Here is a 13,417-nt window from a genome sequence, read left to right as displayed (position 1 = left end):
TATAATTTAAATAATAATCCTGTTTGCTGTTATTCCTACCAAAATGGATAACCTCACATTTGTCAACATTGTATTCCATCTGCCAGACCCTAGCCCAGTCGCTTAACCTATACAAATCCCTCTGCAGACTTCCAGTATCCTCTGCACTTTTCGCTTTACCACTCATCTTAGTGTCATCTGCAAACTTGGACACATTGCCCTTGGTCCCCAACTCCAAATCATCAATGTAAAGTGTGAACAATTGTGGGCCCAACACGGATCCCTGAGGGACACCACTAGCTGCTGATTGCCAACCAGAGAAACACCATTAATCCCCATTAATCGCTTTTTATTAATTAACCAATCCTCTATCCATGCTACTACTTTACCCTTAATGCCATGCATCTTTATCTTATGCAGCAATCTTTTGTGTGGCACCTTGTCAAAGGCTTTCTGGAAATCCAGATATACCACATCCATTGGCTCCCTGTTATCTACTGCACTGGTAATGTCCTCAAAAAATTCCACTAAATTTGTTAGGCACGACCTGCCCTTTAGGTGATCAGCTGCCTTCTTGAACTTCTACAGTCCTTGAGGTGTAGGTACACCCACTGTGCTGTGAGGGAGGGAGCTCCAGGATGTTGCCCCAGCAACAGTGAAGGATCGGTGATATATTTCCAAGTCAGCGTTGTTATGGACCAGGGTTTAGAGAGCCCCAAAGTGTATCATGGAGTTCACCTGACGCACAACTTTTACTAGATTGTGGTATGGGGAGCACACGGCCCACTCTATAGGTGTGGTACAGCAGAAATGGAAAAGTAGTTTTTAAAACAAAACAATGTTTATTCTGTGAACTCAAGCTAACCTTTTTAAAACATACAGTGAACATCTTAGCAACTATTAATTCAAACACATCCCCCAAAGAATACAACACTAAGTAATACTTAATAACTTCCCAAACAACATCCATAAGACAGAAGAAACATCTTTTAACAGAAGCACATTAGGTTCACATTCACTACTGACAACATTTACAATTCTGAATTCACCAAATGATCAAGAGATAGTCTTTTGATGGCAGAGAGAACAGCAGTACACCTGCTCGCTCTGGCTTCAGCTCCAACACTGAAAACAAAACTAAAACACACCCTGCAGCAAACAGCCTAAAACGAAAGTAAAAAGCGGGCAGACAGCCCAGCACCACTCACACTCTGACATCACTGCAGTAGTAAACACAATTTCTTAAAGATACTCTTACTACAGACATTTATATACACCCATTTATAAACATCCATTTCTTAAAGGTACTCTCACATGACACCTCCCCCCTAGAAAAAAAGATAAACTATCAACTTCAAGATGGTTTCATTTTTCACCTTTCCACAATTCTTTAAGTAATGCACGCAGTATATATACTTTTTCGTTTCAAAAAGCAACACACGCAATGAGGTATAATAATATAGTCCTTTTTTTTGTTCCTCTTCCTCCAACTGAAATCCTTCTCGATTGACAGTCTCTTTGAACAAGAAGGTCTCTGCACGATCCGTCCATTTCTCTACACCTTGGCATTTCTCTTTAAAGTCAGATACTTTAGTTAAATCGGATCACAGAGTCCCTTGTAATTCTCCAACACAGGAGCATTGGTTATCACAGCTTTCAGGCAGTCAAATGCCTGTTGAAAGCCCGCTGTCCATTGAAATTTGCAATGTTTCTTCAGCAAGTCCATCAGTGGCACAACAACGCTACAAAACCTTCACACAAACATTTGATCAAATCCACTCATGCCAAGAAATCGCATTATTTCCCTTTGTCTTGAGGACATTGGAAACTCCTCAATAACTGTTGGTTTCACATCCCGTGTGACCTTTCGACCCTGTCCAATTGTATGGCCAAGGAAAGTGACTTGGGTTTTTCCAAATTCTCTTATGGCTAGGTTTATCACCAAACCCGCCTCCTGAAGTCGATCAAATAACTCCATCAGATGTTTCAATTGTTCTTTCCATGTCTGGCTGAAAATTACCAGATCGTCGATGAATACCGCACAATTGGATAATCCTGAAACGACTTTGTTAGTTAACCGTTGAAATGTGGCTGGGGCGTTTTTCATGCCAAATGGCATAACTCTGAATTGGTATATACCATCTGGAGTCATAAAAGCTGAAATCTCCTTCGCCCTTTCGGATAAAGGTACCTGCCAGTAACCTTTAAGTAAATCCAATTTGGAAATAAAAGCTGATTGTCCCAATTTCTCAATGCAATCCTCCAAACGTGGGATAGGACAAGAGTCCGCACCTGCAACTGCATTAACCTTTCTATAGGCCACACATAACCGTTGGGTACCGTCTGGTTTAGGCACCATCACTATGGGTAAGTTCCATTGGCTGAAACCCACTTCAATTATGCCATTTTAAGCATACTCTCAATCTCTCTGTTAACCTGTGCCAATTTTAAAGGATTAAGTCTGTATGGATATTGTTTGATTGGAACAGCATTTCCCACAACTACATGTATAGCCATTTTAGTACTTCCCAATTTATCTCTACAAACTTGCCCATGTGATATCAGTAACTCTTTCAGGCTAGTTCGTTTTTCCTCTGCAAGGTAACTCAACAATTTATCCCAATTTTTAAGAACATCCTCGTTTTCCAATTTAATTTGAGGTATGTCAAATTCACAGGCATCTGGATTTGGTTCGTCACTTTGAGTTAGAATCATTAACACCTTTTTCTCTCCTTCCCTTTAAAAGTACCTTTTAAGCATATTCACATGACACACTCGGTGAGTCTTCCTTCTCTCTGGTGTTTTTACCACATAACTCACCTCACTTAATTTCCTTTCAATCTGATACGGTCCACAAAACCCAGCTTTTAAAGGCTCCCCTACCACTGGTAACAACACTAAAACTTCATCTCCACTGGCAAAACTAAAAACTTTGGATTTCTTGTCCGCTACCCGTTTCATCACATTTTGTGCAACTTTCAAATGTTGTCTAGCCAATTCACCTGCTCTATTTAATCGTTCCCTAAAATTTGACATGTAATCTAATAATGTAATTTCCGATTTCTCACTCACCAAATTTTCCTTAATCAATTTAAGTGGTCCTCTTACCTCATGACCAAAAATTAGTTCAAAAGGACTAAATTTGGTCGAATCATTAGGTGCATCCCTAATTGCAAACAGTACGAATGGGATTCCTTTATCCCAATCCTCTGGATAATCTTGACAATACGCCCTCAACATTGTCTTTAATGTCTGATGCTATCTCTCTAACGTTCCCTGCGATTCTGGGTGGTACGCAGTTGACTTAACTTGTTTTATTCCTAAGCTATCCATTACTTCTTTGAATAACTTCAAGGTAAAATTTGATCCTTGATCCGATTGAATTTCTGTGGATAGTCCATATCTAGTAAAGAATTTAAGTAACTCCTCCACAATCCTTTTAGCTGTAATATTACGTACTGGAATGGCCTCTGGAAACCTAGTAGACACATCCATTATAGTCAAAAGATATTGATTCCCACTTTAGTTTTAGGAAGTGGTCCCACGCAATCAATTAGGACCCTTGTAAAAGGTCCCTCAAATGCTGGAATGGGTGTTAAGGGCGCTGGTTTTATCACTGCTTGAGGCTTCATCCGCCCACTTTTCAACTGCCTGCATATGTAAAGGTCTCCATTTCCTCATCAAGACATCACTTTTACGGTAATAGCACTCTGTTATACACTCAGATTCTTCTTCCGTATATGCTTTCTGATACATCCGTTTAATTTCTACATCTTTCTGTTGTGACTCCGCCAATTTTTCTGAACTAAAAGTATCTGCCTCATCCTCCACCTGTTCTTGTTCTTTTTCAACCATCTGATCAAAAATCGTTTCTGATAATTGCACAACTTCATCTTCACTCTTTGATTTCTCCTATTGTCTTAATGTGTGACTTTGCGACCTTGTTACTACAGAATCCGGAAAAATCCCAGGATATTCGTCCTTCAACACTTCAGTTGTCTGGTTTTCCACTGGCTTATCAACCACAGTAGGCGTCACACCCACTTGTGATCCAGCTATATCATTAGCCAAGATAAACTGTATTCCTGGACAAGATAGTTTCTCTATTACTCCTACTACCACTTCACCACTCTTCACTGGATTTTCCAATGTTACCTTATACAATGGGCCACTACTCCTCTCACCCTGAATTCCACATATTACCACCTTTTCTGGCAACATTCTTTCCAAACTACATAACTCCTCATCTTTTACCATTAAAGATTAACTAGCTTCCGTATCGCTTAAAATTGTTACTTCTTTATCTGCTCCTCCTGATACACATGAGTAAACTTTACCCACACAAGTAAATTCTTTAGAGATCTGGCACCTTCTTACCAATCACCTCTTGATCAGGCTGTACAATCCTTTGCACCTCCTTCGCTTCCCTTGGGCTTTCCTTTACCACTCTAACAAATCCCACTGTCTTATCCTGTTTTCCCACATCAGCCTCCCCAGTGCTTTTCTTCAACCCCTAACACTGTGACTTTACATGGCCTAGTTTATTACAGTGAAAATATTTGAAACTTTTCATTTCTTTTCCACCCTCCTGGATTTCTTTTTTAATCTGTGGTACACTCCTTATTATCTTACATCAGATCACCTTTACCACTTGAGTATTTCTCATGTCCCCAGTTTCTATCCCTCACAGGTTGAAACTGATGTCGGAAACCAGGCTTTGATCTATGAACTAATTCATAATCATCTGCCATTTCTGCTGCTAATCTCACAGTTTTAACCCTCTGTTCTTCCACATGAGTTCTCACTACATCAGAAATTGAATTTTTAAACTCCTCCAAAAGTATAATTTCTCTGAGAGCTTCATACGTTTGGTCTATTTTCAAAGCCCTTATCCACTTCTCCAAATTACTCTGTTTGAGCCTTTCAAACTCCATGTATGACCAAATTCTTAACTTAAATTTCTAAACCGTTGTCTGTCGGCTTCAGGCACCAGTTCATATGCACCTAAGATGGATTTTTTTCACCTCCTCATATGTCCCAGATACCTCCTCCGGTAGTGATGCAAACATTTACTAGCTCTACCTACCAGCTTTGTTTAAATCAGTAATACCCACATGTCCTGTGGCCATTTCATTTGATTAGCCACTTTCTCAAATGAAATGAAAAAGGCTTCTATCTCCTTCTCGTCAAACCTTGCAATGCTTGGACATATTTAAATAGATTCCCACCAAGCCTTCGACTTTGACGCTCTTTCTCACTGTCCTCATCACTATCATCCAACTGTACGTTTCCCTTTATGTCTGCCAATTTTAACTGACTGTTATGTTTCATGGCTATTTTCTGAATTTCAAACTCTCTCTCTTTATCTTTTTCCCTGATCTGTATCTCCCTTTCTCTTTCTTTTTGTTCTGCTAGGGCTATTCTTTCTTTTCTCCTTTCTTCTCTCACCTTTTCTTTTTCCTCTCTCTTTTTCCTCTCCCTCTCTTTTTCCTCTCTCTCTCTCTTTCATTTTCCCTGCTCCCTTTTTCTTTTTCCTTTCCATCTCTTTCTCTCTCTCTTTCTTTTTCCTCTCTCTCGTATTCAAGCTGCTTTAATTCTTTCTCATGTTCCATTTGTTTAATTTGTAACTGAATTTTTGCCATTTCCAATGAGTCAAACTGTATCTCAGGCAACTTTAAATGCTTAACCACCACCATAATTATCTCATCTTTTCGCATTTTGTCAGGGAATGTTAACTGCAATGTTTTTGCCAAATCTAACAGTCTGCTTTTAGTCTCTGTCCGTAAGGTACTGCGTGTGACATTCTCCACCCCCAAAAACTTCTGAGCCTCTGAAAGAGCCATTGTCCACAACACTCTCTAATTTAACAAGAATACCACACCTGAAAAGCAGCCACAATATGCTCACTGTCTTTAAGTTCACTCAGCCAATCCAATAGATAGATTTGTATCCCTCTCGAGCCCCCAATTTGTTGTGGGCCAGGGTTTAGAGAACCCCAAAGTGTATCATGGAGTTCATCTGACCCACAACTTTTACTAGATTGTGGTATGGGGAGCACACGGCCCACTCTACAGGTATGGCAGAGCAGAAATGGAAAGTATTTTTTGAAACAAAACAATGTTTATTCTATGAACTCCTTTTTAAAACATACAGTGAACATCTTAGCAACCATTAATTCAAATACATCCCCCAAAGAATACAACACTATGTAACCTTAATAACTTCCCAAATAACATCCAGAAGACAGAAGAAACACCTTTCAACAGAAGGACATTAGGTTTACATTCACTACTGAGAACATTTATAATTCTGAATTCACCAAATGATCAAGAGATAGTCTTTTGATGGCAGAGAGAACAGCAGTACACCTGCTCGCTCTGGCTTCAGCTCCAACACTGAAAATGAAACTAAAACACACCCTGCAGCAAGCAGCCTAAAACGAAAGTAAAAAGCTGACAAACAGCCCAGCTCCACACACTCTGACATCACTGCAGTAGTAAACACCCATTTCTTGAAGGTACTCTCACTACAGATATCACATGACAGCGTGGTGAGTGACTTGGAGGGGAACCTCCAGGTGGCGGGGTTCCCAGGTATGTGCTGCTCTTGTCCTTCTAGATGGTAGTGGTCGTGGGTTTGGAAGGTGCTGCCTATGGAATCTTGGTGAGTTCCTGCAGTGCATCTTGTAGATGAAAATTGAAATTGAAAATTGCTTATTGTCACGAGTAGGCTTCAATGAAGTTACTGTGAAAAGCCCCTAGTCGCCACATTCCGGCGCCTGTCCAGGGAGGCTGGTACGGAAATCGAACCGTGCTGCTGGCCTGCTTGGTCTGCTTTAAAAGCCAGTGATTTAGCCAAGTGAGCTAAACCAGCCCCTGCTGGTACACACGGCTGCCACTGTATGTCGATGGTGGAGGGTTTGAATGTTTGTGGAAGGGGAGCAATCAAGCGGGGCTGCTTTGTCCTGGATGGTGTTGAGCTTCTTGAGTGTTGTTGGAGCCGCACTCATCCAGGCAAGTTGAGAGTATTCCATTACACTCCTGACTTGTGCGTTGCAGATGGTGGACAGGCTTTGGGGGGTCAGGAGGTGAGTTACTCGGTTCATCCCACCTCACCCCAAAGCTTTTTACCAGTTCCTCCTTGCCCTTGCCAATGCCATCTCTCCCCGGTTGTCTGTAGTGAGCGGTGGCAGGCTGCACGCAAACCTCTGAACTCCCCTCGGAAGTGAGCTCGTCAGGTTCCTGTTTCTAAAACCCTCCTAATTGTTGCCACGGTGACGTCCCACCGCCATGGTGGATCTCGAGCGTAAGGGAATGATTTCAGTGAGCATGCTTGATAATGAGATGCAAATGTATTAAAATGTCGTTCCTGACTTTGCATGGTTGGAGTCCTGTTACGTCACTAGGTGGGGATCTGGGACAATCGCGATGGGATTCCTTGCCAACATTAAACACAGATTGGGCCCATCGCAAGATTTTCCACTCCTGTCACCATTCACGCCTGATGCGAATGAGAGCACAAAATCCCAGCCCTGGGCAATTTTCCACATTGTCGGGTAGATGCCAGTGTTGTAGCTGTCCAGGAACAGCTTGGCTAGGGCTGCGGCAAGTTCTGGAGCACAAGTCTTCAGTACTATTGCTGGGGTCGCTGGGCTTCCCATCCAATCACATATGAGTGAGGGAAGGAACAAATTAACGTAAACTCGAGCTTGTGTTTTAGAGCAAATGTGCGTAATTTGAACTAGCATCTCAAATATCCGACCACTTTACAGATTTACTTACATTGCCAAATGTGGCAGTTGTTTGTGCAGAGTATGATCCCATCAGTGGTACTGAGGTGAAGGTTCGGCTGTGTTTGGTGGTTTCGGTTGAGAGAGGGAGGGATGTTGCTCAGATCATGGGGTGACATCTGTGTGCTGAGGAATCTTTAACATTTTGTCTGAAGAACTTTAAGGTTTATTTTGTATGTTTTCCAACAGATCTGAACAATGACAGACGGGATCATGGGAAAGGCGGCCACAATGGAAATTGCCATAAACAGTAACGGTGACACGGCCGGTTTACCAGAGGACGATAGCTTAGAGCAGGTAATGTTACCTCCCAACAGGGAATGGGCAGGAATTCATGAAAACTGAACTCTGGGGATTGTGTATCGGGGAGAACATAGTTGGCAATGTATTTCACTCACTGTCACAAAACATTCTCCATACCATTCTATTAGGCACATGGAGCACACCACAATGACAGGGAGTGGGATAGCTTGATCTTGGTTTCGGACAATGCTCAGCACAACATCGAGGGCCGAAGGGTCTGTTCTGTGCTGTACTGTTCTATGTCGGTGTTCTATGTTCATAGCAGCTACTCCCAACACTCAGGGGCAACTCTAATGCTCAACAGACGGCCAATGATATCCTTCCTGCATGTGGAGACATGACAAAGGAGGGAGGAGAAAACAATTACATCAGCAATGTTAAGGTCAGCACCTTAGAATACCGAACAAGAACCTCAAACATTTTTATTAAACTGTGAGGAAAGGATACCGCACTCCACAGGTAATTCCACTGACCAATGTTTATTTTAAATACAGGATTAAACACATTAACATCACAGAAAATAGCTTACAATTAATAGCAAAACAACAAAAGGAAACACTTTCTCTGTCCCCATTTAAGCAAAGCCCATCACAGGTGAAAAGCCACTTGTAAATAAAGTTAGCAAATGCAGGATACTTGTGCTCTTCAGGATAGAGATTTCTTAGAAAAGACCTTGAAGAAAGAGAGAAACTCTTTCAGACACCCAGCTGCAAGTCTTGCTGACTTTTGCAGACGACTACTTAATGACAATCTTTGGCATAAGCCTTTGGCCAGCACGGTAGCACAGTGGTTAGCACTGTTGCTTCACAGCTCCAGGGTCCCGGGTTCGAGTCCCGCTTGGGTCACAATTTATGCGAAGTCTGCACATTCTTCCCGTGTCTGCGTGGGTTTCCTCCGGGTGCCCAAGTTTCCTCCCACAAGTCCTGAAAGACGTGCTGTTAGGTGAATTGGACATTCTGAATCCTCCCTCTGTGTACCCGAACAGGCACCGGAATGTGGCGACTGGGGGATTTTCACAGTAACTTCATTGCAGTGTTAATGTAAGCCTACTTGTGACAATAAAGATTATTATTATAAGTATGGCAAGTTTCGGGAACCTTAGATGAGGAGGAATCTTGTGAGCCTAGTCAAAAAGATAAAGGAAGCATTCGTAAGGTCTAGAAGACTGAGAACAGACAAAGTCCTTGAAGAATATAAAGAAAGTAGGAAGGACCTTAAGCAAGGAGCTAGGAGGGCTAAAAGGGGGCATGAAAAGTCATGCAGTAAATGGCAGAACCCTTAAGAATATTGACAGGCAGAGGGATCTGGGTGTACAGGTGCACAGGCCACTGAAAATGGCAATGCAGGTGGAGAAAGTAGTCAGGAAGGCATACGGTATGCTTTCCTGCATTAGCCGGGGCATTGAGTATAAAAATTAGCAAGTCATGTTGCAGCTGTTTAGAACCTTAGTTAGGCCACATTTGGAATATTACGGACAATTCTGGTTGCCCCACTACCAGAAGGATTTCTTTGCATTGGAGAGGTCTGTGGGGTATTAGCTATGAGGAGAGGTTGGATAAACTCGGATTGTTTTCACTGGAATGAAGGAGGAGGGGCGACCTGATAGAGGTCTACAAAATAATGAGGGGCATAGACTGAGTGGATAGTCAGCGGCTTTTTCCCAGGGTGGAAGAGTCAATTCCTAGGGGGTATAGGTTTCAGGTGCAAAGTGCAAAGTTTCGAGGAGATGTGCGAGGGAAGTTTGTTTTAGAGGGTAGTGGGTGGCTGGAACTCGTTTCTGGAGGAGGGGGTGGAAGCAGGGACGATAGTTTGAGGCATCGTGAGAAATACATGAATAGGATGGGAATAGCAGGATACAGACCCCGGAAGTGCAGAAGGTTTTAGTTCAGGCAGGCTTGATGATTGGCACAGGCTAGGAAGTAGCACGTGCTGTATTGTCCTTTGTGCTGACCTTCTCTCAACTGAGCTGATTGCTTTTTGCTATGTCTGTGGGCCGGGGATTGCGAGGCAAAAGCAGTGTTTTTTTTTAATGCTCTATGTTTATTTTCGAGTCGTAAAAGGCATCTAAACAAACCCACAGTCTTGCAAGGAATTAAAACTTAACAACATACCTTGTGTCCTACACCCAAATACAAATATAAATGAATTAAAATAATATCTATTTCTTAACAGTACGAGCGTACAAAACAGGTTCAGAAGTAGGCCACTTAGTCCCTCGATCCTGCCTCGCCATTTGATTGCTAATCTGTGTTGTGATACAAGTTCTACATTCCCATTTATCCCCGATAACCTTTGATTGTCTTGCCTAACAGGTAACTTCATGTTTCGGGGTCAAACTTGCGACCCGTGGGTGTCGGGAGGGTCGCAGAGCAATCGGTTGTGGCATTGCCGATCGCGGAAAGAAGTCCCTGACGGCCGCGACCAGCTTTCAATATTGTCAGCCATGGGCAGTCGCTGATTGGTTGCGCCGTTTGAGAGGGCAGCGCGAGGTTGGGCTGTATGCTGGTCACCGTGCGCGTGGCGGAGTGGGGGAAGAAGCAAACGAGTGTCCATATGGGCACGCGTTGCAAACAGTTGTGTCCCCCACGTTGGTACTCTACGCGCTGCTCTGCTCGTCCCCCACCACCGATCGGCAGTATGTGACCTGCGGCTCCCTGGTCAAACTGTTCAGCGGCAGCACAACGCCTGCTTGCACTCCCACGACGTGGAGTACTGCACGGGAAGTGGTCAGCAGTCTGTGGATGGTGTGGATGCAGCTATTGGACAGTGAGAGGGAGGCCAGGCCAGGTTTATCAGTGAGGAATACCGATCAAACGATGCCAGTCAATACGGCTGACGCATGTCAACACTGGAAAAAACCTACAGGCATCACTTTGTGTCACGGTTCTCTGGAGACCAGGAAGTCGGTGCTTTTTGGTGAGAATGGAGAAGGCGATAACTTGGATGTTAACTGGAACCAGAAAGAGATATTGTGACATTGTGTGTGTTTGATAAGGTGCTTCATGACAACTCGTCTGTAGTGATAGTTTGTAAAGTCAAAACAAGATTGCACTTTTTTCTATACTTGTTTAAATTCCTAAAGAAATGGAAATATATGTAAAACAAAGTTTGTGTGTAAGTGCAACGATGCGCATGTTCAACTGAAATTGTTTTAATTTTCAGTAGTAAAATGTCATAAACTTGGGAAAATCAGGTATCGGAAATAAAGTTTCAAAGTAAAAACAAGAAGGCTGGCCGCGATCTTGCCTTTAAATATGATCGATGGAGTCTTTCCGCTAGAGGCAGCGGCAGAGAGAAGGTCACACACCCGGCACATACACTGACGCCATGCGCCCTGTACATCCGTGCTTTGGCCGTGAATCATGGAGGAGCGATTCGTCCATTTTATTGCTGCCAGCAAGCAAGCCACAGGACTGTGTGAAGAACTGAAGATGGCTTATTTTGTAATAAGGAACCCACATACTCCCCGCATTGGAGATCTCTACTGCCTCCCGAAAATACACAAGGCCAACACACCAGGCCGTTCTATCGTTCCAGGCAATGGGACCCTGTGTGAGAACCTCTCTGGCCACATCGAGGGCATCTTGAAACCCATCGTACAAGGTACACCCAGCTTCTGTCGCGACACGACGGACTTCCTACAGAAACTCAGCACCCATGGACCAGTTGAACCAGGAACATTCCTCGTCACAATGGATGTCTCGGCACTCTACACCAGCATCCCCCATGACGACGGCATTGCTGCAACAGCCTCAGTCCTCAACACCGACAACTGCCAATCTCCAGACGCAATTCTGCAACTCATCCGTTTCATTCTAGACCACAACGTCTTCACCTTCGACAACAAATTCTTCATCCAGACGCACGGAACAGCCATGGGGACCAAATTTGCACCTCAATATGCCAACATCTTCATGCACAAGTTTGAACAAGACCTCCTCACCACACAGGACCTTCAGCCGATGCTATACACCAGATACATCGATGACATTTTTTTCCTTTGGACCCATGGCGAAGAATCACTGAAACGACTACACGATGAGATCAATAAATTCCATCCCACCATCAGACTCACCATGGACTATTCTCCAAAATCAGTTCCATTCTTGGACACACTCGTCTCCATCAAGGACGGTCACCTCAGCACTTCGCTTTACCGCAAGCCCACGGATAACCTCACGATGCTCCACTTCTCCAGCTTTCACCCGAAACACATTAAAGAAGCCATCCCCTATGGACAAGCCCTCCGTATACACAGGATCTGCTCAGACGAGGAGGAGCGTAACAGACATCTACAGACGCTGAAGGATGGCCTCGTACGAACGGGATATGGCGCTTGACTCATCGATCAACAGTTCTAACGCGCCACAGCAAAAAACCGCACCGACATCCTCAGAAGACAAACACGGGGCACCCTGACAGAGTACCCTTCGTCGTCAGGTACTTTCCTGGGGCGGAGAAACTACGACATCTTCTTCGCAGCCTTCAACACATCATCAATGAAGATGAACATCTTGACATGGTCATCCCCACACCCCCACTACTTGCCTTCAAACAACCGCGCAACCTCAAACAAACCATTGTTTGCAGCAAATTACCCAGCCTTCAGAACAGAGACCACAACACCACACAACCCTGCCATGACAATCTCAGCAAGACATGCCAGATCATCGATATGGATACCACCATTACACGTGGAAACACCACCCGCCAGGTACGCGGCACATACTTGTGTGACTCGGCCAACGTTGTCTACCTCATACCCTGCAGGAAAGGATGTCCCGAAGCGTGGTACATTGGCGAGACCATGCAGACGCTGCGACAATGAATGAACGGACATCGTGCGACATTCACCAGGCAGGAATGTTCCCTTCCAGTCGGGGAACACTTCAGCAGTCAAGGGCATTCAGCCTCTGATCTCCGGGTAAGCGTTCTCCAAGGCGGCCTTCAGGACGCGCGACAACGCAGAATTGCCGAGCAGAAACTTATCGCCAAGTTCCGCACACATGCGTGCGGCCTCAACCGGGACCTTGGATTCATGTCGCATCATCCTCCACCATCTGGCCTGGGCTTGCGAAACCCTACCAACTGTCCTGGCTTGAGACAATGCACACCTCTTTAACCTGGGGTTACCCCTATCTCTGGATCTGTAAAAATGTAATTACCTGCAAATGCTCGCAATCTAGGCATTGTCTGGCATCTTTGAATTTGTCTGTATATATGTTTCTGGAACCTACCTCTTCATTCACCTGAGGAAGGAGCAGTGCTCCGAAAGCTAGTGTTTGAAACAAACATGTTAGACTTTAACCTGGTGTTGTAAGACTCCTTACTGTGCTCACCCCAGTC

General features: G+C 44.0%; 1 protein-coding gene across 6 annotated transcripts in view; it reads left to right on the top strand.

The window, feature by feature from the left end:
* Nucleotides 1-13,417, top strand: part of LOC119977288 (arfaptin-2-like) — a 126,386-nt gene that overhangs the window by 71,940 nt on the left and 41,029 nt on the right. For all 6 annotated transcript variants that reach the window (XM_038818039.1, XM_038818038.1, XM_038818034.1 and 3 more), the window contains exon 2: nucleotides 7,958-8,065. In XM_038818039.1, the coding sequence (XP_038673967.1) occupies nucleotides 7,967-8,065 (99 nt within the window). In that variant the 5' untranslated portion in view covers nucleotides 7,958-7,966. The remainder of the gene's footprint in view (nucleotides 1-7,957; nucleotides 8,066-13,417) is intronic.

The sequence above is a fragment of the Scyliorhinus canicula genome, chromosome 14 (assembly GCF_902713615.1).
Source record: "Scyliorhinus canicula chromosome 14, sScyCan1.1, whole genome shotgun sequence".
Taxonomy (NCBI): domain Eukaryota; kingdom Metazoa; phylum Chordata; class Chondrichthyes; order Carcharhiniformes; family Scyliorhinidae; genus Scyliorhinus; species Scyliorhinus canicula.
This window is presented reverse-complemented; position numbering and strand designations above follow the sequence as displayed.